The 25,200-nt window shown below is 38.7% G+C and overlaps 1 protein-coding gene and 1 long non-coding RNA gene across 4 annotated transcripts; both read right to left on the minus strand.

Annotated features, from left to right (window-relative positions):
* Nucleotides 1-121: 121 nt before the first annotated feature.
* On the minus strand, nucleotides 122-6,288 carry LOC120436105. The gene is made up of 3 exons (XR_005610141.1): nucleotides 6,244-6,288; nucleotides 1,754-1,845; nucleotides 122-149 (listed from the first exon to the last, which is right to left on the minus strand). It is a non-coding gene; the product is annotated as an uncharacterized LOC120436105 (long non-coding RNA).
* A 3,745-nt stretch (nucleotides 6,289-10,033) lies between these two features.
* On the minus strand, nucleotides 10,034-19,970 carry LOC120436093 (NACHT, LRR and PYD domains-containing protein 3-like). 3 transcript variants are annotated; one of them, XM_039606483.1, is made up of 11 exons: nucleotides 19,928-19,970; nucleotides 19,095-19,232; nucleotides 18,903-19,010; nucleotides 17,524-17,596; nucleotides 17,119-17,347; nucleotides 15,202-16,990; nucleotides 14,677-14,850; nucleotides 14,358-14,531; nucleotides 12,875-13,048; nucleotides 11,330-11,376; nucleotides 10,034-11,155 (listed from the first exon to the last, which is right to left on the minus strand). In XM_039606483.1, the coding sequence occupies exons 2-11, from the start codon at nucleotides 19,181-19,183 to the stop codon at nucleotides 10,614-10,616; spliced, it is 3,399 nt and encodes a 1,132-aa protein (XP_039462417.1). In that variant the 5' UTR covers nucleotides 19,184-19,232; nucleotides 19,928-19,970; the 3' UTR covers nucleotides 10,034-10,613. The 3 variants fall into 3 exon arrangements, with proteins under 3 accessions (XP_039462417.1, XP_039462418.1, XP_039462419.1); XM_039606484.1 differs by lacking the exon at nucleotides 19,928-19,970 and adding an exon at nucleotides 19,726-19,919; XM_039606485.1 differs by lacking the exons at nucleotides 10,034-11,155; nucleotides 11,330-11,376; nucleotides 12,875-13,048 and having other exon boundaries at nucleotides 14,364-14,508.
* Nucleotides 19,971-25,200: the final 5,230 nt, after the last annotated feature.

The following is a 25,200-nucleotide window of genomic DNA, read 5'->3' on the forward strand; positions in this document are numbered from 1 at the left end:
GGTCTGCTCACCTCTGAGCTTTGGTCTGGCTCTCATGTTCCCCACACAGAGTGGTTTTAGAGGGAGGGACTCCCTCCTCTCTGTCCTCACACTGATCCATGCTGCTGAATTCACATCCACATCAGCTCACACACACTTTCCACCTTCACCTGCAGAGGAAACACAAATCATTCATGTGCACATCAACTGAAATCCTCCTTTCCATCATGTGTGCTGTCCAAATACCAGCTGCTTCTTTTCTGTCTCAGTGTCAGCTGAAGGCAGTCAGACAGCAGTGTGAGGCAGAGGAAGCTGCCATCAGCTGCTCTACTTCTACTATCAGTCCACTAGATTGAGCCATGAAACACACACGATGCATTCACTGTGACTGGAAGCTGATTCATGATTCAAAGAGAAACATCTTGTAGTGTTCTGTTTCTAATTTCTGTTATTGAAGTAGACATTTTTTAATTTATTAAAGTTAAAAAATGTGTGAATGGAGTATCAGGCTGTTCATGATAAAATAAATAATTTTTCAAAACCTTACAGCAGATATTTGTTTAAAAACATGTCAGCATTGATAACACAGAGACGTCACATAAACACCGACACCTATGATCATGTTAGTTAAACACTGCACATTAGCAATAAGTTCATCTATAGTTAAACAAGAATGATCATGGATTAAATGTTTGATGAATAAAATACACAAGTTAATAACCTGAATAAACTCACACATTATAACAAACCCTATTTTAGGACTGAATCAGCAGCACACTGTTGTGTTTGACTTTAATGGTGAGACTAAAGTTTTCTTCTGGGAAACAAAAACACATAGATTCAGTGTCAGGATTAAAAATTTGAATCTGATGTGACCGAGTTCTGACTGATGGAAGGTCCATGAATCCCACAGTACTCAGCTTTCCTCCATGCACAATTACAGGGATAACGTTTTCACTAAGCTGACTTTCAGACATTTCAAATTTTCTTTTGCTGCTCAAAAACAAACACAGAAAATATGAACAATTAATCTGTTCAATCACTCACACTCATTATTTTAAAAAAGCTGAATATTCATAGCAAAACAAACTAAGCGAAGTGTCAGTTCAGATGTAATCTAAGAGCTTCTTGTCGTTTAACCTGTGTGAGCATAGAACACTCCCTTCATCGCTTCACTTGTAAATATGCTGTCTGACTGGTCAGACTGAGATGTCAGTTCACATACAGACGTGTGAAGACATGAAACCTTCTTCTAACTTTGCCAGTGGCTCAAAGTCTGTGACAAAGGAGGGAAAACACAGTCTGTAGATGATGGACTGTTTTAATGATGCCACTAAATGAAACATAAATGTGTTTATCCCATCAAATCAGTATGTTTGCAGAGTCTGTATGAGACTAAACAAACTAAACACAAGAAGAAGTGGCAGGTTTTTTTTCAGGGCTGTGACATTATTCACACACATACTGAGAATCCTCTAAGAGAGCCAAAAAAAACAACAACTAAAGGTTGAATTAACCTTTGACTTCGAGAAAGAAGTGCACTGTAAAAGTAGCAACTGGCAGTTGTTGATCTCAGTAAAATTTTCCAATTAATCAGACTCAATAGAGAATATAGATTTGATAACTGTTGATCTCTGATCTGGAACAACAGCAGAGTTTAGGTTTGCAGCATAAGCCACAATAGTAATATAGCCTGATGAGAGGTAATCTGCCTTTGCAGTATAGAAATCACAGGGTTAACAACAAAATTACCTGAATGATGCGTAGTACTGACCTCAGTAAGAAGACGTGTTCCAGAAGGACTCTCGACAAGTTGTGAGTAACAGAAGGACCAGGATGGACTGTTTCTCTGTCTGCAGCATCTCCCTGCAAAAAATGAGTCAATAGATAAACTACAGCTAATTATTTCTGCCACAGCTCCAGCGTTACAATATTCAACCAAATACATGGTGTAATGCTCGCACACACCGGCTATGCATTATTTCAGTCATACATGCATAGATAGCACACTCAGAAATATAAAATGTAGCCATGCTTATCAAAAGAAAATGATAATAATCATCTTTCTTAGGTTGCAGGTGACAAACAGGAGAGAGATTTTCATTATGTACAGAAGTGGCTCAGTGAACCCACCACACAGTAAAACAGCTGACTGTCAGGACACAATATCCTCAACATGTTTGCATTTGTTTTTTCACTTTACAAGTAGGAGTCATGCTTTAAAGAGGATGTGAAACATTATATGTCCATATAAAGAACCATTAACAGTATGCTCTAAAAACAGTCAGATTGACCACTGCGCGTGTAGCTGGATTTAAGAAATACCTGTTCAATTTTAAGGTTTTACAACTTTGCCTCTTTAGCGTGATCTTGTACTAGTACAGAATGTGACATCACTGAGACATCACTGAAATAAAAGTTGTGACTGGACTGATATATATTCATCTTTAAATGGTTTGTGTAATTAAAATAAAGATACAAGTTTATTATAAATTCTGTTGGGTTTAATTTAATCTATTCTCTAAGTAACTCATCTGTCTGTGTGTAAATAGTCAAACATTACTTCCTTTAGTAGGTAAAAAGTTTGAACATGTGTAGACCCAAACTATATTTAACGTTTTTAAGAAGTTTGTGTGTTACCAACTACACTTTAAATAGGTTTTTAGCATCTTTAGAACATATTGGCGTAATCTTCAAATATCTGTTCAATTTGTCAAGAAAGAGCCTGTTAGCAAAAGTGCTTCAATGTTTTCTGAGATGTCTGTTCCTGCTACCACCTCACCTTCCAAATTGTGACAGAGTGGTTGGAGTTTCTATACCGATGACAACACGCAGCTCCCAGCACACCGCTTGCATATTTCCTGATGTTCACATGTGCTATACTTGTTACTTGTGTTTGAATTAAAACTAATATTAAAAATATCTTTAAGGAGGAAAGATATGAAAAGATTAAATTATCTGTTTTTTCTATATTTTTTTGACTGTAATCTAAACACCAGCTGTCTGTTAGATGTTTTGGGAGTCTTTATGTGATAGATGATTATTACTAGAATAAAATCTAATTAACACCTGATCTTTGTGTTTTTTGTTCAATATACAGAGTCAACTGTGTATACACACATAATCTTTATTAAAAGAGATAACAATAAGTCATGTAGTAGCCATTAACATTAAATGAGCAAGGCTTGTTAGACACTATGAAAAACATCGTTCAGATATTACTCATAAGGTAAAAAAGCAGTCCAGCTTTTGTTTCTGAGCCCTGTACCATGAGGTGAGGTCAGCATATCCAGGATATCTAACTCTAATACTCTAACTCTGACTCTAACACTGGGACCAGGATAAGCAGTCAGGTTATCAGCTCTCTAAGTTCACTCCGCAGTCTATTTACACCTACAGGCCTGTGGCCATTCTGCATTTCCATCAGCGTAAAAGAGACTCGGCAGCAGATAAGAATCAAGTAGAACAACATTCATTACTAAACGAATACATGCACGCACAATTTGCTCTTCATTCAGTGATTTTAGTACAGTAGGCTTTACACACTGTTTATATAAAACATATTCCCTGACAATATAACCACTTACAACGTGCTGTAAATATTCCTGTTTTGCAGTTAACATGAAAAAGGAATAAAGTTTTGACTATGACTATATTTCTGATGTTCACGACAGAAACAAAGACTTTATAGGCAGATCCCATTATTAGCCATTTTCTAGGGAATCAATTGGTCACAGGTGGTGATTTCATACCTGTTGAACTGAGCCTTTCAGAGTTTTAGAGTTTCTAACAAGCCTTTTATGGTTAAACTTAACAGTTACTGCATGACTGAGATCTACAAAAAAGTATTAGGGCTGCAGTAATAAATATATATATATATATATATATATATATATATATTATCAACCGTTTTTAAGTCAAAAATGTATTTTGAGCAAAAACTTGAAATGTGGAGATTACAGTTGTTATTTCAAGACAAACTGCCACAGTTGCTGAACTCTGAGTTAGTGAAATCGTAGTTCAGAATCCGTTTTAGTAACAAGGAAATGATTCCTGTTCAGCACATAAACACAGTGTGCTGTTTAGTATAAGGAAATTTAAAAGATGATGCTGAAAGTTGCGTCTGGTGAGACAGAAAAACAGAAGAGTGGATTTGTACAAAAGGAAATGTCTGGTCATGTATAGATGCGAGGTTAATGATGGTTACACCGTCGTGCCAAAAAGAGAATTTAGATTGTACCATGAGACAGCTGATCAGTTTTGTTTCACTAACTCATCTAATGTGACTGTTTGTTTTGAAATAGCAAAAACGGTGATCTTGAAATTTAACTTTATTCTCAAAATGATCAACAATATTTGTTTATTTTTTTCTTAATGTGGCCCTACTTAATACTCTGTAGTAGAAATCTGCTAATTTAAGAAAAAAAAAAACACAAATTGGATCTGAGTTTTATTTTTATTCTGGTAGATTTCCAAAAAGTATAACCAGACATGATTCTGACAATACAGTTGAATTAACAATAAAAACTGATGATGTAATCATTTCTGGAGTAGGCTGGAGTCTTCAGTGTCCACAAACAGCATCAACATGCTGGCTTAAGACATTTCTGCTCCCAGTGGAAATACTCTCTTTCCACTGCCCACACCGTCATCTGTTCATAAGAAAAGATTATCTAGGTTCTACCTGTCTTAACTTTCTGTGCACATTAGCCAATCGGATGCTAGAGTCTGTTGACAAGCTGCAGTGGCAGCATAAACCCCACCCCTTGACTTTAATCACACTTTCAAAAAGGCATCATTGGTTAAACCAAAAAAAAAACCAACATGCGTGTCCACCTGTCTTCATCAGACACTGTACAGACTGCAGAAAGAATAAGCTTCTGCAACTTAAAAATTTGTGAATTAACCAGATTATGGGAACCTCAAATATTCCATTGTCTCACTTCAAGTCTAAAAAAAACAGCTTCCTGATGCACTCCTGTAGTGCTAGACTTTTTTCCTTCTCCTCATTCTAACAGTTTTCCATGTTTGGAACTCTTTCAAGGTCGAAGGTGATTCAAAAATATTTTTTATTCTTGCCATAATTTAGTCCTAATATTTAGAATTGTTCTCAGAAAATTATATGTATGACATAATTATACAAATGTCTCTCTAAATTATCTCTCCAAACATGCCGTAATACCAGACACATTACCATCCAGAGAGCATAAAATTAAAGATGTTAAACCAGCTTTCCTGAAAACACAACAACTCTGATTGATCTTCAATGTGTCTTCACTTGAACTCCTATTCAGTCAGACTTTATGCAGTCAGTCAGCCTCATCTGAAAATAATCAGGGAAATAATAAAGAAAAGACCAAGATTGAAAGTAAAAATAATGCAGAACATGAAAGGAAAATAACCTTCAACGAGATCTCAGAGACAGAGAAACACAGGGCAACCAAGACATAAACACAGAATCAAGATAAAAACAGAGGAAAGTGAAATAAAAAACAACGAATTCAAACTCAAATTAATTTACAAAGAACCCAAAGCTGCCTTAATGTCCACAGACTCACATTTATACTGATGTAAAGGTCAGACAGATCACTGGCTCTGGCTTTATGATGATGTTTTTACATTAATCATAGACCAATGACGTTAAAGAAAGTCTCTGGGGAGCCATATACCATGTAACTGTGATTTAAATGTGCTCTGATATGAGCTCTGACATCACCTGTATCTATTATTAGGTGTTAATTAATGTGTTTTGAGATACAATCATCTTTAAATGGTTTGAGTGACGGACAGACAGATCTAAGTTTAATATGATAACTTTAGGTCGGTCTAACCTCATCAGTTTCTGAATAACACGACTCCTCTGAAGGTAAAACAGTCAACATTATGTCCTGCCGGAGGTGAGCCAACAGTTTCTGGCGCAATGTTTTATAACCTGGACCTACGTGTTAAATTCATATGTAAACTTCAATAGATCTATGATAAATAACAATTCACAAAGTCCTCGGTGACCTCCTGTCCGTCAGTGTATAATTACCCCTCCAACTGAGCTCACGCCATATTTATTTGCTCGGTGAGTGCGAGAGAAGTGGCTCCTCTCTGCTTCCTCCATACACTGATGGAGGCAGGAAAAGCTGCCTTCAGTCATTATGAAGTGGATCCACAGTAACAATGACAGAGTTCATCTTCTCTCAACATTACAGAGCAGAAACAGACGGCAACATTTCTGAAGACAAACTGTTAAAGAAGGAAACAAAGCAAACTTACAGTTTCTTCAAACTGTGCAAAAGAATAATCTCCACCCAAACTCCACTGGACACTAAACACTACTGAGCTTCTTCCTGGAAGGAGGGAAGACTCCACCTGAGGCAGGACAGGTGAGAGGGGCTCAGCAGGAGGAGCAGCCTATGACACTGAAGTACATCCTTCAAGGTGAAGTTTCTGAACACCAGACTTTATTCTGAAAAATGAAGTTTTCCTCATCTCTCATTTTCACCATTTCGTCCCTTTGAAAGTCTCCTTTGATTTTCCTCTATATCCCGCTCTCCCAGGGGGCACAGGAACACAAAGCCTCCTCTGATCTCTGAATAATGCAGATGTGTTCTCATGAATACATTCATTAATATTATTATTATTATTATTGTTATTATTATTATTATCATCATCATTATTATTATTATTGTAGGGTCTTTACCTTACAATATAAACCACCTTGAGGTGACTATAGTTGAGATTTAGTGCTACATAACTAAAATAGAATTACATCAGGTCAGTTTCTGTTAGTCTGTCTCTGACTAGAATGTGTTTGGACTGAAAACATGCAAATGTCAGTGTTTGTATTTAAAACACCACATTTGGTTCAGCCGGTTTCATTCGGATCATGTCTGCATGTCAGCAGGGGTAATAGGAGAGGTGGAGTGATTTAAATATCACCTGCTGTCCTCATAGACTTTACCACAATCAGGACTTCTTTCTGTAGCAGGACAGGTGGGAGGGGCTTAGCAGGAACAGCAGTCTATGTCATTTAAGTACATCCTTCAAGGTTAAGTTTCTGAACAATAGACTTTCATGCGAAAAGTAAAGCTTCCACCTTTTCCCCATTCCTTCCCTTTCAGAGTCTTCTTTTAGTTTTTTCTAAATTACACTCTCACAGAGATGCAGTAACATTTCTATCCTTTCTTTCCTTTTTCCTTTGCATCAAATTTGCCCTTTGATTTCCCTCAAACTAACATGGCCAGGAAGTAGGCACAGCTTAACCAAAAAAAGCCTCGTCTGAGCTCTGAATAATACAGACATGTGCACATGAACAAGATCAGGTTGTTTTGTTTTTTGTTGTCATGCTGTGTCTCTGCACAAATAGAAAACAGAAAACAAACATCAGTGTTTGCACTGAAAGCACTGTGGCTGGTTCAACTGGTTTTATTCAGTCTATGTCTGATGTCATGTAGAGGGAAGCTGGTTGAAGGATTTAAGCCACCTACTGTGCTCAATCTAATCAAAGACAAGTTGTTGGATTTTAAACATTCAATAGTGATTCTGGATGAAAATCAGAGATGGTAATATCATCAAGAAGTGTAAAATCGCACTGAATCTAAAAATGTGTGGTTAATGTCTTCTCCAGTCTGGTTTATTTAGTCTTACAGTAACCTGGTTACAGCAGGATGATTATGTTATTTTAAATGAATCAACACCCCCGGGTCATATTAACTGTCCTTGAAGCAATGCTGAGGAGGGGGGTTGGCAGCAATCCTCCACTTGAGCTTACCCATAGACCCAGACAGAGTTTTAATTTATTTGAAAGCCTGACCCTTGTCCCTATCAGGCAAACCCCCAAAACATCTGATCCTCCACTGTTATATTCTTTAATATCATGTGCCAACACAGTGAAGCTACCTAAACTTTAAAGCAACAGAGGTCAATTATCTCATCAATGCTGTTACAGTGGTGTGAAAAAAGTGTCTGGCCCCCTCCTTATTTCCCCTTACTGTACTTCCTGTATTTACTTTTGTTGCTCACGTCTCAGATACATCTGACCAATGAGTGCACTGAACATTCTCACATGGTTTGTGGTTTTCTTGCTTTTGTGTGCCACCTTCAGCATAATAGTTCACCAGGACACCATCTGTTGGGCAGGGTATCTCACTCACCAACTCACTTTGGGGATTTGGGTTTGTAGAATGAGTCTAGACTCAGAATAGCAATGGGAAGCCTTAAGATGAGGCTGTTGTTGTCTTTATGAAAGAAGACAACCTGGGTTAGTTAAGGTAAGCCCTTGCTCCACCCCCACTGTTAACCTTGGTGGTGGCGTGCAGTGTTGTCTTGTTCTCGGCTACCCCCTCAAATATTCTGCAGGGAGCAAAATAAAAATAAATAATTAATAAAAAATACCAGACTGCGATAAATGCTGTTTGTTTAGTGAATACTGATACTCAGAGGAAAGGACCACTTATTTGTGATAATCCAAATGTATTGTATTTATATACCCACGTGCTGCACAGGCTTCACGAATATTTAAACATGTATGTGATGACAGAACAACTGCTTTGGTCAGTTTCTACTGTCAGTATCCAACACAACTGTTTGTTGTCCCTCTTTCATTTGTTATGAGTCCAGATAGGACACCAGTCTTTGTCTCAATGTACAGCACTTCTGTTTCTCTCCAACACATCTGCCTCTTTCTGTGTTCCTGTATTGTCCTTGCAGATGGGCTTTATAGTCAAAAACATCCATTGGGCCTCTCTGTCCTGGTCGTTGTGTCCTTGGGCAAGACACTTTACCCTACCGCCTACTGGTGTTGGCCAGAGGGGCCGATGGCGCGATATGGCAGCCTCGCTTCTGTCAGTCTGCCCCAGGGCAGCTGTGGCTACAACCGTAGCTTGCCTCCACCAGTGTGTGAATGTGAGCGTGAATGAATAATGTCATTGTAAAGCGCTTTGGGTGCCTTGAAAAGCGCTATATAAATCCAATGCATTATTATTATTAGTCCTAACACTGTGACCCCTGTTCTCCCAACACTTCATTCAGTGTTTCCTATTCTTTGCTTTTTAATTGAATTAAATTAGCAAAGTAGATAAGGATACCTCTGTGGCACCTAAAAATTCTAGCCTGTTCTGTCACAGGTGACTATAACAGCCCAGACGATCAGTTCACTATTTAATATTTTAGCACAAGCAAGTGTTTCACTGGTCACTGTTAGAAGCAAACAGCAGTGCAAAGGTCATTTTACTAAATGGCCAATTAGGTCAGTGAGTGACCTGTTAACACTTAGAACACTTACTATTTCTAAACTTGGATAACAGCCTTCCCCTCTTTCTGGTGTTTGTGCTATGCTAGGCTAAACATATCCTGGACCTGTCTCTGACCCCACACAGATAAAACTTATCCAGTCCAAAATAACTGAGGTTTTCTAGGTATCAGTTTGAACAGGAGGTACTCTTGTTGTTTAGTCCCCTTTGAGACATCATATATAAGCATCTACTGTCTATACTTGAACAGCATTTCTGATTAAAGGAAACTGAAAAGGTTCCAATATGTGTGATTGTTCAAATAACACTCAAAAGTAATATAAAGCATACAGTAATCAGACAGGGCAGGCATGAAGGACAGCTTCCTCCTCTATCAGACACTGTTTGTGAAATCAAGAAGTTCAAATTTGTATCTTAATATCTTTACCAGTAAGTTTTAGTTCCTGTTGGAGACGAGTTTATGATGCAGTATTTTTGAGAGGAGTTCAGCTGCTGATTATCAACTGACTATTTTCTGCTATTTCTGTTAAAGCTAAGCTGCACACAGCTGATGTTAATGAGGGAAACAAGAGGAAAACAAGATTGCTTCCATTAACTTCTCATAGAGTCTCATAGAGTTCATAATGTCAGCGTTATTGTATACAGAGTTGTAGTTACTGACAGTGACCACTAGAGGGCTCTGATTCTGATACTTTCATGGTATTAACAGTCCAGTGTTAACAGTATGAATATAAATCTATATCAGTGTGGTTGAAAACAGTTATAAGCACAATTATTTGAAAAAAAAAACAATATTAAAACAGGTGTGATATATAAATAAAATTTAATTGAATTATTGTCATAAATATCTTTTAATTAACATAAAAAATGCTTACTTACAAACAAGATAAAAACATGGAAAATGGGTTAAGCTCTCCTACTTACAGGTCTGTATGTGATGTTTACTCAACATGAGACCAAGGTTAACATCAGGGTTATACATGTAACCAGTTCTATACCACAGAAAGTAAATGAAGGAACGTTCTACATATTAAATGAGAGCCTGACATGAATATGAGAATATAGTTCATTTTTTAACCAGCAGTGAGTATCAAGAGATCATATTTTTCTTTCAGAGTTAAAGAAAATGCTGGTTTCATTGGAGCTTCAGTGAATGTTGATCATAATCTAAACTCAGAGAAGAGAGAAATTTTCTCTTCTGATGAAACAGGAGAGTCTCACTATAATCTGACATTGGGTCAAATTCTGATACTGACAAAATAACAATAAAACTAGAAAACTGTACAGGAACAAAATAACGGATTCTGAAAATGTGTTTCTGGGTGAAAGAGACAGACATGTATAGACTGAACTATCTATTCAACAGTCAGAGTGTTTCTCTTTACACTCAACTCAGCACAGACACACTGAGGAACCAGAAAGCCAGACTCTAAACCCAGGATAAAGAGGTTCAGTGAATGTGGTGTTGAAGGTGTGGAGGTGGATCAGAGTGTCAGAGGAGACTCTGTAGAAGGACAGAGTGCCAGCAGGACAGTCCACATACACTGCTGCTCTGTTAGAGACAGAGGAGGAGGAGGAGGAGGAGGAGGAGATAAATGTTACTTTCTTATTGTGACTGACAGAAGGAGGGCCGTCATCACAGCAGCTCAGACTCCAGGACTTTTCATTAAATCCAAAGGTACAGTCTCTACTATCTCCTTTCCTTTCGATTCTTCTGTAACTCACTGATATGTAAGCCAGTCCTTTCCACTCGACCTCCCAGTAACAGCGACCAGTCAGACCATCTCTGCAAAGCAGCTGAGGCCAGTAATCAAATCTGTCTGGATGATCAGGATATGACTGAACCTCCTCCACATGTGTCACCTTACTGTTGCAGTCGGACAGTTTGAGGTTTCTGTTTACTGTGTTTGTGTCGATTGTGAGTTGACAGGAATCTGATGGAGAGAACAAACACAATCCAGCTGCAGTTATTGATCCATCATCTGTTCATTGATTGAAACTTTGATGATGACTCCTGACATCAGAGATGTGAATGTGTGATGTGACAGTTTGAAGATGGTTGAATGTGAGCTGCTTTGTTTTCATGAATCACATTAAAACACACTTACACTTCCTCAGACCTGGTCTCAACCATTGTTCTCCTGAAGGCTCCACCCTAAAAGGAGGAGGGGGTCAGACCAGCACATTCTTTTGACAAGGACACATCAACATAACATTGACATCACATGAAATGTTACTTCTTTCCATTTTAAAAGTCTTAATCCACAAGGAGACTTATTCATCCCACATTCCAAAAAAAGTTGGGACCAGCAGAACAATCTGCATATAGTGCATAAAATGTAATGCAGTGATTAGCAAACCTCATAAACTTAAATGTCTTATTACAATAGAACAAAGAAAACATTCACTGTTCAAACTGGGAGTCTGCCACTTAAAAAAAATGGCATTTTTGTTGGAAGTGAGATCTCAAAAGAGTTGTGATAGGGTCATGTTTGTCATTTTATAGCACCCTTTCTTTTTTTAACAACAGGCCCCAGATTCACAAACCACCTCAACTGGCTCCTTTGGATATGGAAAAGTAGCAGCTCTACTATTATTCTCTCTTTAATGACCAAATTCCTAACCCCAAAAAAGAGGTTAGGAGAGCCCAGCCAGAAACTCATTTCTGACACTTGTATCCAAGACACCAGTCTGTAGGTGAGTGTACGACCATAGACAGATCAGTAAATCTACAGCTTTGCTTTTATGCTCAACTTTCTCTTCATCACACCAGATTGATTAGGGCAGACCAATCTGTCAGTCTTATTTTAACTCCCCCTACCCTAACTTTGGAACAAGACCCAAAGATTCTTAAACTTCTCTGCTTAGAAGTGCTGATTCTCACTCACACCATTTTACACTCGTTTAAAGAGTCTCAGTAGCTCCAGTGCAAGCTGAAGTTCACTAACCGGTGAAGCCAAAAGAAAAAAACTCAATTGGTGACAAAGGGTAGCCCTGGTTGAGTCCAACGCCCACCAGAAATTAATCCACCTGACTTTCGGCAATATAAACCAAGCTCTCGCTATGGTTGCCAAGGGCTACATAGCCTGTAACAATGGACCACACACCATACTCATGAATTACCCCCCCACAAGACACCCCTAAGGACCCTGTCACAAAACACTTGAAGACTGGTTGGGCACCCTCGAATATCCTTGAGAGGATAAAAAGCTGGTTCAGTGTTTCACAATAAGGACTCTTCCTGAATCCAATGTTCAACTAACAGATGGACTCTCCTCTTAGTACCCTGGCATAAACATTACTGGGACGCAAAGGAGTGTGATTGTAAAAGATAAAGATGTTTTTAAAATATATATTTAGAGCTATTTTTTATTAATGTCACAGTGTGGTGCAATATAACAGGATATACTAACACACACACACACACACACACACACACACACACACACACACACACACACACAAATAGTGAAAGGCAGAAAAAAAATTTTAAATCACAAAGCTGATTATTTTAAGTAACTTTCTGAATGAAAGAGCATCTTGTTTAAATAATCTACCTCTTTGATGTTTGTATATTGAGGCTGCAGCAATTTATTTTTTTGATACTGAAGGTAAAAACACCTGTCCTCCCGCATTAGGCATTCCTTCTGTACCTGAGTGTTTCCAGTCTCCAGAGTGGATCCTTCAGTCCAGCTGAAAGCTGCTTCATTCCTGATTCTCCTGGATGATTGTAGCTCAGGTCAAGCTCTCCCAGATGGGAGGGGTTGGAGCTCAGGGCTGAAGCCAGAGAAATGCAGCCTCTCTCTGCAATAAGACAGCCTGAAAGACTACAGACACATAGTATAATTAATTCAAGGTTTTAAATTAAAACATAATGCAATGATTTACAAAACTCATAAAACTATACTTTTTAAAAATAGAACTCAGAAATATATTAAATGTTTCAAAAGAGACATTTTACTATTTCATGAAAAATATTAGCTCATTTTGAAATTAAAGGCAACAAGACAGCTCAAAAAAGTTGGAACAAGGGCAACAAAAGGTTGTAAAAGTAAGTGGTACTAATAAGAAACAGCTCAAGGAAGATTTTGCAGCTAATCTGGCAACAGGTCAATATCGTTACTGGGTATAAAAAGAGAATCTTAGTGAAGCAGCTGCTAAGAAAAAGTTTCTCAACATAAAATTATGAAAACTCTGAATACTTTTTTCTTTTTTGTTTTACAGACATAATGCACTTGATCTATTCAGTTAAATTTAGCATTATTTATAAAGTGACAATTCCAACAGATGACAAAAATTGTCTCAGATTGCTTCACAATGTAAGATAAGAGCCTACAACATTAGAGAGAACATCAGGACAGTCAGGCTTAGAGTACTGGCTGGTAATGGAAGCAAGAACCCTATTCATTGTATCACAGGAAGCCGCAGCAACCTAAACTGGTTAACTAAGAAGATTCAGAGTCACCTGATCCAGTCCTAACTATATGTTTATCAAAAAGGAAATGATGAAGCCTAATCTTAAAAGTAGTAAAAGTATATTTCCTGAATCCTAACTGGTCTTAAAGATTTGATGGGGAGTAATTATCCAACACTATGAATGTGAGGAGAAAGCTTTTAAATTAAATTCTAATTTGACATGTAAAAAATAGAGACAAGATAACATATGATCCCCTCTTTCTAATCTTTCTCAGAATGCTAGATCAACAGTTTTAGTTCAACTGACGGCTCCTCAAGCCTACTAATAAGGAATTACATTAGTACACACTTGAGTTACACAATGGTACAAGAGTAACAGATGAATAAACATCTGTATTTATAAATGTCATATTAAAAAGATGCAATGATACACAAATGACTTGCTCCTACATTGCTAATAGCTTACTAATGTTTAACAATGTGACATTATTATAAAGTGTTACCAAATAAATCAATAAAACTAAATTATTAAAGAGGGGAGCCTACAGTGAGTCTACAGTGCTACAGGTTAAAAATAAATGGTATGTAGTTTGAAGTCTGCACTTTCAATGGGAAACTTGGCTGCTATGTCATCTTAAATTGGTCATTTGATTTCGATGCACTGGCGTGTCCATCGACTCAAGAGGGGTACATAATCAGTGGTAATGTCTGAATCCTGACCTGAGACTTTTCAGTGTACAGTGTGGATTTTTCAATCCAGCAGACAGTAGAATTCCACCGGAATCTTTCAGGTCATTGTTACTGAGGTCCAGCTCTCTCAGACGAAAAGACTGGGAGATGAAAACTGAGGACAGAGCTTCACAGCTTCTCTCTGTTAAGTAACAGGAAGTCAATCTGAAAAATAAAACCATGAGGAGCTACTAGATTTAGAAATACTTAGAATCAATCTTTAAAAATGAATTAACTTAGAATCTGCAACAATTATCTAAGCTTTCTCAAACAGGAGGCAGCAACAATGCAGTATATCATTTGACCTCACCTGAGACTTTGCAGCTTACAATATGGACTTTCTAGTACTGTAGATAGAAGCTTCAATCCTGAATCCTGCAGGTCATTGCTGCTCAGGTCCAGTTCTCTCAGATTGCAGGATTGTGAGGTGAGAACTGAGGACAAGACTTCACAGCTGCTCTCTGAGAGGTTACAGAGATTCAGTCTGGAAAAAAAAAAATATTTGTGATCAAATGAAATCACTTATTTATTGATATTGAACAAGAAAAATTACTATTGCATGTAATGAGCTTGGAAAGAAAAGCGGCTGGACTTTTTTAAGTTGCTTGAAGACACAGGGCTTACATCGGGGATTCTCCACCATTTGACCCTAGGACTGAAGAACTTCTCGGATGAGAGGTGAAACATCTTCAAGCAACTTAAAGAATTCCAGACGCTTTTCTTTCCAAGCTCCTTACACTACAATGACCTGGATGACTGCGAACCTTCACAGACATACTGACTATTGCATCATTACAATTTAAGGTTAAAAAGGGATGAACACATATTTACTTACAGAGCTTTGTTGGAGGCTTTGATCACTGGCAGCAGCCTCAGAAAAGCCTTCTCTGAAGCAGAGTATTTCTTCAGGTCAAACACATCCAAATCTTTTTCTGATGAGAGTAAGATGAAGACCAGAGCTGACCACTGAGCAGGAGACAGTTTATCTGCAGAGAGACGTCCTGATCTCAGGTACCATTGGATCTCCTTGACTAGAGCGCGATCATTCAGTTCATTCAGACAGTGGAACAGGTTAATGCTTTTCTCTGCAGACAGATTTTGACTGAGCTTCTCCTTGATGTATTGGACTACTGTCTGATTGGTCTGTGAGGCACTTACTGTCTGTGTCAGCAGGCCTTGTAGGAGAGTCTGACTGGTTTGCAGTGAAAGACCCAGGAGGAAGCGGAGGAACAAATCCCAGTGTCCATATGGATCCTTCAAAGCCTTTTTTACAGCATTCTTGTAGAAACGTGTTTCTTTTGTTGTTTCAGAAAACCTGGATGTTGCTTCTTGTACTTCCAGAAGACTGACTCCAGAGTGGAAGAACATCAGATGGACATGAAGAGCAGCCAGAAACTCCTGAACACTCAGATGAAGGAAACAAAAAACTTTTTTCTGGTACAGTCCTCTCTCCTCCTTAAAGATCTGTGTGAACACTCCTGAGTACACTGAGGCTGCTGCGATATCGATGCCACACTCTGTCAGGTCTGATTCATAGAAGATCAGGTTTCCTTTCTGCAGCTGATCAAAAGCCAGTTTTCCCAAAGACTCAATCATCGTCCTGCTTTCTGGACTCCAGTGGAGATCTGTCTCAGCTCCTCCATCATATTTGACTTTCTTCACTTTGGCCTGGATGACCAGGAAGTGGATGTACATCTCAGTCAGGTTTTTGGGCAGCTCTCCTCTCTCTCTGGTTTTCAACACATCCTCCAGAACTGTAGCAATGATCCAGCAGAAGACTGGGATGTGACACATGATGTGGAGGCTTCGTGATGTCTTGATGTGGAAGATGATCCTAGAGGCCTGTTCCTCATCTCTGAACCTCTTCCTGAAGTACTCCTCCTTCTGTGTGTCAGTGAATCCTCTGATGTCTGTCACCATGTCAATACATTCAGGAGGAATCTGATTAGCTGCTGCAGGTCGTGTGGTTATCCAGAGGTGAGAAGAGGGAAGCAGCTTCCCCCTGATGAGGTTTATAAACAGCACATCCACTGAGGTGGACTTTCGAGGGTCATTTAGGACATCAGTGTTGTGGAAGTCCAGAGGAAGTTGACATTCATCCAGACCATCAAAGATGAACACAGCCTGGAAGTCTTCAAAGCTGCAGATTCCTGCTTCTTTAGTTTCAGTAAAGAAGTGATGAACAAGTTCCACCAAGCTGAACCTTTTCTCTTTCAGCACATTCAGCTCTCTGAAATTGAATGGAAATATGAACTGGATGTCCTGGTTGGCTTTGCCTTCAGCCCATTCCAGAGTGAACTTCTGTGTTAAGACTGTTTTCCCAATGCCAGCCACTCCCTTTGTCAGCACTGTTCTGACTGGTTGTTTCCTTGCATGTGAGGCTTTAAAGAGATCTACTAGTTTGATTGTTGTTTCTGGTCTATCAGGTGTCATGGATGCTGTTTCAATCTGTCTGATCTCATGTTCACGACTGACCTCTGTAATCCCTCCCTCTGTGATGTAGAGCTCTGTGTAGATCTGATTCAGAAGGATTGGGTTTCCTGCTTTGGGAGTCCCTTCAAACACACACTGGAACTTCTCTCTCAGGCTAAATTTAAGTGCACGTTGACAAACTGCAGCATGTTCTGAATAAAACAAATGTAGACATGAGTATGTTGGTCCTCTAGAATGACTACATGTTGATCCTTTTCTTGAGACACTAGTAAACATTCATTACATCTAGCAGCTCACATGTTTTAAGAAATCATCTTACTGTTTTGCAGATAGTCAGCCAGCTTCTCCTGCTTCATTTTCCTCAGGAAGTTCAGTGTGATCTTCATAAATGCCTCTCTGCTGGTTCTTATCTGCTCTCTAGCCTCACTCTCCAGCTCTTCACCATCCTCTCTCTGACTCTTTAGGCATTCTGGGTAATCTGGATTGAGAACCATCTGGATATTCTTCAGCTCACTCTTGACAAAAGTGATGATGTTGTCCTCCAGCAACTGGAACAGAATACTATATGAATGACCAAATCAGACTAATATCATGGAATCAAACTGAAATTATGGAGCCAAATATCAGATCCATGCTGGACACAGTTCACTGGTCTACAGAGTGCAGCATGGAGAGGGCTGTGTGCAGAATATGTAAAACATGCAAATGTAGTTGTTGTACAGACCATAAATATGGAGTCCAAGTGATGCTGCTGGGTAGACTTGCTACTGGGAGACTCTGAGCTCTCTTGGTTCCATCTGTTGAGTAATGACACAGATTTTGTAAGTAGTAGTAAATAACAAAAATTATTTAGCAACCATATTTAAACAGTCTTAACTTATCAAAGAAAATGAATGAATTTGCTTGTCAAATCAAGGCTACAGTAAAAAAAAAAAAAAGTATTTTCGGTGAGACCTAAGATACAAGTAAGACAACCTAAATTGCTGAAAACTGTGTGTCTAGATTTACGACCATAGTAAATTGTTCCAGTGAAGCAGTTTCATCACTGCTTAACTGGAGTTGGTTATTAGTCATCCGGCATTCAATATCTTTAAGACAGATGGCAAACAGAACAGTATACTGTAGCTAGTGAGAGGACTGAAAGAAGAGTTAGAGAAGTTGTGGGAGGTCAAGGCAACAGTAATTACAGCACTCTGGGCAATGACCAAACAAAAGTGGGAGCAATTAGCTGCAACAGATTCCAGGAACAACATCTGTGATCTCTGTCCAGAATAGTGCTGTCGTTGCAACTACTAAGATATTGCACAGGACCTTCAAGCTCCCACGTCTCTGGTAGAGGCCCTGAGCTAATGATTTTTCTACTCTACTTGAGCATTTAAAACCTTTCATGCAACATGCCACTTTCACACCCATGTTTTTTCTACCTATGTGCTTTTTATCTAAATTAACACACATTCAAACCCTAACAATTTGGGGTTCAGTATCTGAGTATCTGCCTGAGAATACGCTGGCATGAAATTGGAGCAGACCATAATCAAATCAGCAATCTTACAATGTTTGTCTGAGAAGGTTCTCAGCCATCCAGGTCATGGTAGTTTAAAGAGCTTGAGAAGAAAAGCTTCTGGACTTATTTAAGTTGCTTGAAGCCATTTCACCTCTCATCCGAGAAGCTTCTTCAGTTCTAAGGTCAAATGGTGGAGAGTCCTAGATTTAAGTCCTACCAGAGTGTCCCCCAAGGGGGTCATGAACCCCCTGTTGATCCTCTACCTAATCACACAAGCCAAGGTGTGAAAACGGGTGTAGGTCACAATAAGCCAAGGTTTTGGGTGAACCTGCTGTGAAACCTAGCCCCACCATGTGATGATTTCCTGAGGGGCAAGTCTTTTTTTTTCATTTGGCAACTACGTTTGGATAAATATTTTTCTCCCTAAATAAATAAAATAACTATTTAAAAACAGCATTTTATATTTACTCGGGTTATCTTTGTCTGAAAATAATATTTATTTGGTGATCTGAAAAATTTCAGTGTGACAAATACAAAAAAAAAAAAAAGAATCAAGAAGGAGACAAGTATTTTGTCAAAGCACAGTATATATTGATTACCTCTCTACAGCAGAACATCTTCCTTCTTTAAAATCAGTAATAAAACCCTTGGAGTTGTCGCTCTTTAATGACACACAGCTTGGATCAGGTTCAGGTCGATGTTGATTCCTGTGAATAATGATGGAGCAGTGATGTGAGTGCTGAGCTGTGACATGGAGAAGAGTCATGGACAGTTAGAGATGGTCATCTCACCTCTGAGCTTTGGTCTGGCTCTCATGTTCCCCACACAGAGTGGTTTTAGAGGGAGGGACTCCCTCCTCTCTGTCCTCACGCTGATCCATGCTGCTGAATTCACATCCACATCTGATTATATCCTCTTATGTGTGGAAACTAAAATAATAAGTTTGACACTTGGGTAAAACACAGACCAGAGAACACAGAAAACAAAAGTTGAAATCTCAGAGTTAACTGGTCCTTGAAAATAACCCTAAAAATTAACCAAATAAAATATTTTACTAAAAAACTATTAAGAATACTTTTTGTTCTTAACCATATGTACCAGCTATAGTACTGAACACAAAATGGCAGAAACTGAAAATCCAAACGGGAAAGAAGACCAGAAGAACCAAAGAATTGCTGCACATCGTGCTAGTCTGTATGGCACCAATACATATACCAAGACCTTAGCAACCACAATTCTCTCTCTATTTCCTGCTCATGCCGAGACATGAGTGCAACCCGTTTCTTCTTAGTACTTTCTTCTGTATATATACTTAATGCCAATGAACCACTATTACAGGCACAAATAAAAGAATACAGCTGTTAGTCGATTTACACAACACAAAATTAAAAGCTTTGATTTGCATTTGCAATTGTAACTTGCCTCTAAAGTGCAAATGAAAATTAAAAGACGATACAGATGCTGCTCTTCCGGGACTCTGCGCAAACAAACGTAAACTACTAAATTGCGGATAAACAATTACTGTAAGCCTCCTTCGTCCCGAGCTCCCAGTTCTAGCTGTGAGTCCGTTAACGTCTGTTGTTTGTAAGCTGCACACAGGTCATGTTAGCGATGAAAACATTACCTTCACACGCAGCTTTAAACGGAAACGATCATCGGCGCCACGACCTTCAAAGAAAAAAAAAAAAAGAAAACGGAAAGTTTTGTAAACACCCAAAGATGCGTTTGAGAGCAGCTTCACAATCAGGGAAATCAGACACTCTAGAAATGATTGTTAAAGGTTTTGCAGAAATCAATCTCACTGCCCTGTTATTGAATGTACACTCCAAAAGGATCTGTTTATACTGGAGTGTGACACCGTGTTTTTGAATTAAACCTAGTTTTAATTTAGGAGTACAATAAAAACACGTTTGAATGTCCTGATGCTTCCGTGCTCTTACACAGAGGCCTTGCAGCTTCAGCAGCAAGTTTGTCAGTTTAGCCAATATAGTATAGGGTAGATCATTATACATTATTAGCTAATCTCAGCATTTAGAGTCTATCTATCTATCTATCTATCTATCTATCTATCTATCTATCTATCTATCTATCTATGATTTTAGGATTCAACTTGTATTGTCATTATGCAGTCACATGTCATGTCTCTGGTGTTTTAATGCATGCACATACAGGAGGGTGACAGAGTTCACAGCTCTGGAAAAGAAGTTATCCCTCACTGCCATGGTTTAGCTTTTTATAGTCCGACCATTCCCAAATTTAAGAGTCCTTCCTTGCTTCACTACAGCTTCATGTACTGAAGCACATTCCTGGCTTTGGGTGCCTTGAAAAGCGCTATATAAATGCAAGCTATTATTATTATTAAAACACATCAAAATGTTAAGAGAAATGCAGGCAGAAGGACACATCTCACTGGTAAACAAATTTTCACACTTTCTGTTTTAGTCAACTGAATCAGCATGGTGGTGTGGTGGTTAGGACCACAGCCACAGCAAGGAGGTCCAGAGTTCAAATCCACCAACTGGCTGTGGCTTTTCTGTGTGGAGTTTGCATGTTCTCCTCGTGTCTGTGTGGGTTCTCGATGGGTACTCTGGTTCCTCCCACAGTCCAAAGAGGTATAAATGTCTCAATGTGTTAACCCTGCGGTAGATTGGTGACTGTGCGTCTCTTAACTGGTACTAGAAATTATGCCCACATCACACCAGTTTTAGCCAGCTTACATTGGCTCCCTGTTGATTATCGTATCAATTTCAAAATACTTTTGCTTACCTTCAAAATTTTCAATAATCTTGCTCTCAGCTATCTATGCGAGCTCCTTCAGCTGTATATTCGTAAAAAGGCACTTAGATCTTCCAATCTAATGCTCCTGACGCAACCGAGGTCTCGTCTGAAATCCAGAGGTGATTGGGCCTTTGTAGCTCCCAGACTCTGGAATAACCTTCCTCCTCATATTCGTTCCTCCGAGTCATCCAGTCTTTTAAAGTGCATCTTAAAAAATATTATTTTAGTCTGGATTTTGATTCAAACTAGTATGTTATTTCGTGGCAAGTTTTTTGTTTCAAACAATTGTTATATCATTGTTTCCTGCCCTCCTTTTAACTGTTTCTTTTTATTCTGTCTTATGCTATTTCTCTGACCGACTGTGAAGCACTTTGTCAACTTTGTTGTATTATTATGTGCTATAGAAATAAATTTTGGTTTGATTTGATTTGATAAATTATGACTAAAACCAAATCAAAATTTGATTTGAACAGTTTGTAGATTCAGTGCAGCCCAGCGATTCCTCTCTAATAGCATAGTTTGTCTCTTCTTCAGCAAACTAACTACAACTGAAATGAACTGAATCTTCCCAGCTGACCTCAGCTTCAGAGAAACACAATAGACTATTATTCACTGGATCCTGGGATTGCCAGCTTTAAAGGACTGAAGAAGAAGAAGTTTACAAGGAATCATTAAGAACAGTTTAAAACATTAACTGACTGAATCCATGAATCTGAAAACGTGTTTCTGAGTGAAAGAGAGTGTTGACTGATGTCCAGCCTGCTCCAGAAATTATTAAATTATCAGTTTTTTCAATATTTATTCGACTGTATTAGAAGTTTTGGGAGCCTTTATGTAACAGGTGGTTATTAAAAATAAAATCATCTGATATTTGTGTTTTTTGTTCATTAAGCAGCATGACCTGTGTATACACACATAATTTATATTAACAGAGATAACAGTTATTACATGACCTATTGTTAACTTTAACTGTGCAAGGCTTGTTAGACACTATGAAACACATAGTCCAGATTTCTGAATGGTAGACTATTTTCACTGCAAATATTACTCATAAGGTAAAAAAGCAGTCCAGCCTCTGTTTCAGAGCCCTGTACCATGAGGCGAGGTCAGCATATCCAGGATATCTGGAATCACTGACCCTAACACTGGGACCAGCTGATAACACACGAAGCAGGTTATCAGCTCTCTAAGCTCACTCTGCAGTCTATTTACACCTACAGGCCAGTGGACACTCTTTCAAGGATGAGGATGTTCTCATCCTGGACAGGGAGGAATGCTGAAGTCAATGCTGAAGTATTTACGTGAAAAGGGAAAGACCATCTCTGAATCGAGGAGGGGGCCTAAGGGTACATCTGTCATCATCTTGATTGCAGCCATTCCCCAACTCTCAGTGAATGGTACTTATGGCTATTGATTAATGGTCGTTGATCAGGAGTTGTTGGTCAATAATCATGACAATTTGCAAATTAATGATTAAGAAACTGATGCCGTCACATGAAAGTGGTGTTAGCAGCAACAAACTCATCATAACCGTGTTCTTCTACAGAAAATGATCTTAATTAGTGCTAACTATTCCAGAGACATAAGAATCTACTGTATGAAAAACATAAAAATATACCAATCAAATGCAACATTATTGTAAAAAGGACAAGAGATGGACATTCTGGTTTTTCAGATCAAAGTGGAAAGAATGTGAGTGGTTGAACAGGTATTATTGGTGGGTGCTTTCTTATCTGTATTTTTCATCAGCGTAAAAGAGACTCAGCAGCAGATTAGAATCAAGTAGAACAGCATTCATCGCTAAATGAATATATGCACAGTGTGATACACAGTTTGCTCTTCATTTAGTGATTTTAAATCAAAATCAAATCAAATTTATTTCTATAGCACATTTAAAAGCAACAGAGTTCACAAAGGTGCTTCACAATTAGTTAAGCAAAAGAGAAAACAATAGAAAAACAAATACAGATAAATGAGATAAAGCAATGATAATGTATAACATAAAAACGTAACACACATAAAACAAGCCTGATGGTACTCAAGCAGAACTTGAATCAAAAGCCAACGTAAAAAAATGAGTTTTGTAGACGTGATTTGAAAGACTGAATAGACTCTGAAGTACAAATATCATCTGGCAAGTTATTCCAGAGTCTAGGCGTTGCAACTGTGAAGGCCTGATCTCCTCTATGCTTCAGCCGAGACCTCGATTGTACTAAGAGCATCTGGCTAGATTATCTCAGTGCTCTTTTTGGGGTTATACATGTTAGGGAGTTTGCTTAAATAACTGGGTGCCATGCTATTTAAAACTTTGAATGTAAGTAACAGAATCTAAACAAAATCCGATATTTCACAGGGAGCCAGTGTAAATTTGCTAAAACTGGAGTGATGTGTTCATACAGTCTAACACCTGTTAAAAGACGTGCAGCAGCATTTTGGATGAACTGCAAGCAATGGAGAGATGACTGTTGAAGACCAAAATAGAGAGAAATGCAGTAATCAGTCTAGAGTTGATGAAGGCATGAATAAGTTTTTCTAGGTCTTTAGGAGGAAGATAAGGCTTCACTTTCACGTAACTGATAAAAAATGGTTTTCACAACTGTGGACACTTCTCTGCTTCTCTAAGTTAAAAGAGCTATCTAAAAACACTCCGAGATTCCTTACAGTGTGAGAAAGATGAGAAGCAAGAGGACCCAGGGTATCAGTTAACTTGTCCAAAGGGGCATGGCTTCTAAAATCAATAACTTCAGTCTTATTTTCACTTAGGGTGAGAAAATTCTGTGTTAACCAGTCTTTAACATCATGTAGACAGTTAACCAAAGGCTGCAGTGGGTCAGAGACATCCAGTTTCAAGGAGACGTAATTTGGATGTCATCAGCATAACAGTGAAAGAAAATGTTGTATTTCCTGAAAATAGATCCCAAAAGGATCTATTATCTATAAGGAGAACAAAGTTGGACCCAAAACAGACCCCTGTGGCACACCTCAACAAATAGGGGCAGAGGAAGAGGAGTATTTCCCAATGGCAACAGAAAAAGGCCTCTCTGATAGGTATGATTTAAACCATGATAAAACTGTGCCTTTAAGACCAACAGTGTGTTCAAGTCTCGATAGAAGAATGTTATGATCAACTTTAGTACAGTAGGCTTCACACACTGCTCATACAAAACTTTTTCCCTGACAATAGTACCACTTAAAACATGCTGTAAATAAAAGACTTTGGACTATGTGGACTACTGATGTTCATCAGAGAAACTGTCATGTTCTGTGGGAGTGTCTGGAGGTTTTCCTGTCTGTGTGAGCCGTATCCCAGGATCCATCCTCTGAGGTTGAGTTTCCATAATCTCACCTGTGCCTAATTCCAGAGCAGTTAGCAGGAGGGTTTTTAAACCAGTGCTGCCTTCCACTCTTCACCACTTCATTCTGCTACCTTGGGTGGTAACTAGGCCTTCCTTGTGCTCAGCCACATGCTTGATTCTCCCTGGGTTTAACGGTGTCTCTCTGTGTCTGACTCCCATTACAGTTCCACCGGATCCACCTCCTGCTGTGTTTACTCTTCGGCACTGGTTCAGTCTGCTTTCTTCACTACAGTCTGCCCACAACTAGAGTTTCAAAACTCAATTTGCTTACCTGCCTGCCCTCCTGCCTGTCGTGTCACCTCTGGATCACCTCTGGAGTGTCGGTAACAGGACCTCCATCTCTCACCACGTCCACTCTTCCACGGTTCCCTGCCCTCTGTCATTTCTGTAAATAAATTCTTGTAAATAGTTCATCATGTTGCTGAGTTTGCATTTGGGTCCCAGCTTCATATGCACCTCTGGTTTATGACAGAAACATAGTCTTTATAAGCAGATTCTGCTATTAATATCTAGCTATTTCCTGGAAAATGAATTGTTCACAGGTGGTGATTTCATACCTGTTGAACTGTAATTGGATTTGTAATCTGCTCCTGTATGAAAAAGCGATTGCCTCCTAAGCCTAATAACTGGTTAGGTCACCTTTTAAGCAGCAACAACTGTAATCGAGTATTTGTGATAACTTCTTCACACTTTTCTCTTTACTTAGCTGATTGCTTCTTGCCCTAATATAAATCCTCTACTCACCATGACACTGAGTGGGGCA

The sequence above is a fragment of the Oreochromis aureus genome, linkage group 23 (assembly GCF_013358895.1).
Source record: "Oreochromis aureus strain Israel breed Guangdong linkage group 23, ZZ_aureus, whole genome shotgun sequence".
NCBI classification, from domain to species: Eukaryota; Metazoa; Chordata; class Actinopteri; order Cichliformes; family Cichlidae; genus Oreochromis; species Oreochromis aureus.

Excerpts from the sequence above, each read along its gene's own strand:
- LOC120436093 (XM_039606483.1), bottom strand. The coding sequence starts at position 19,183 with ATGGATCAGCGTGAGGACAGAGAGGAGGGAGTCCCTCCCTCTAAAACC. Across the intron at positions 13,049-14,357 it reads TGTACACTGAAAAGTCTCAG|TCTTTCAGGCTGTCTTATTG; the intron begins GTCAGGATTCAG and ends ATGTGTCTGTAG. Across the intron at positions 11,156-11,329 it reads GAGACCAGGTCTGAGGAAGT|ATTCCTGTCAACTCACAATC; the intron begins GTAAGTGTGTTT and ends TCTCTCCATCAG.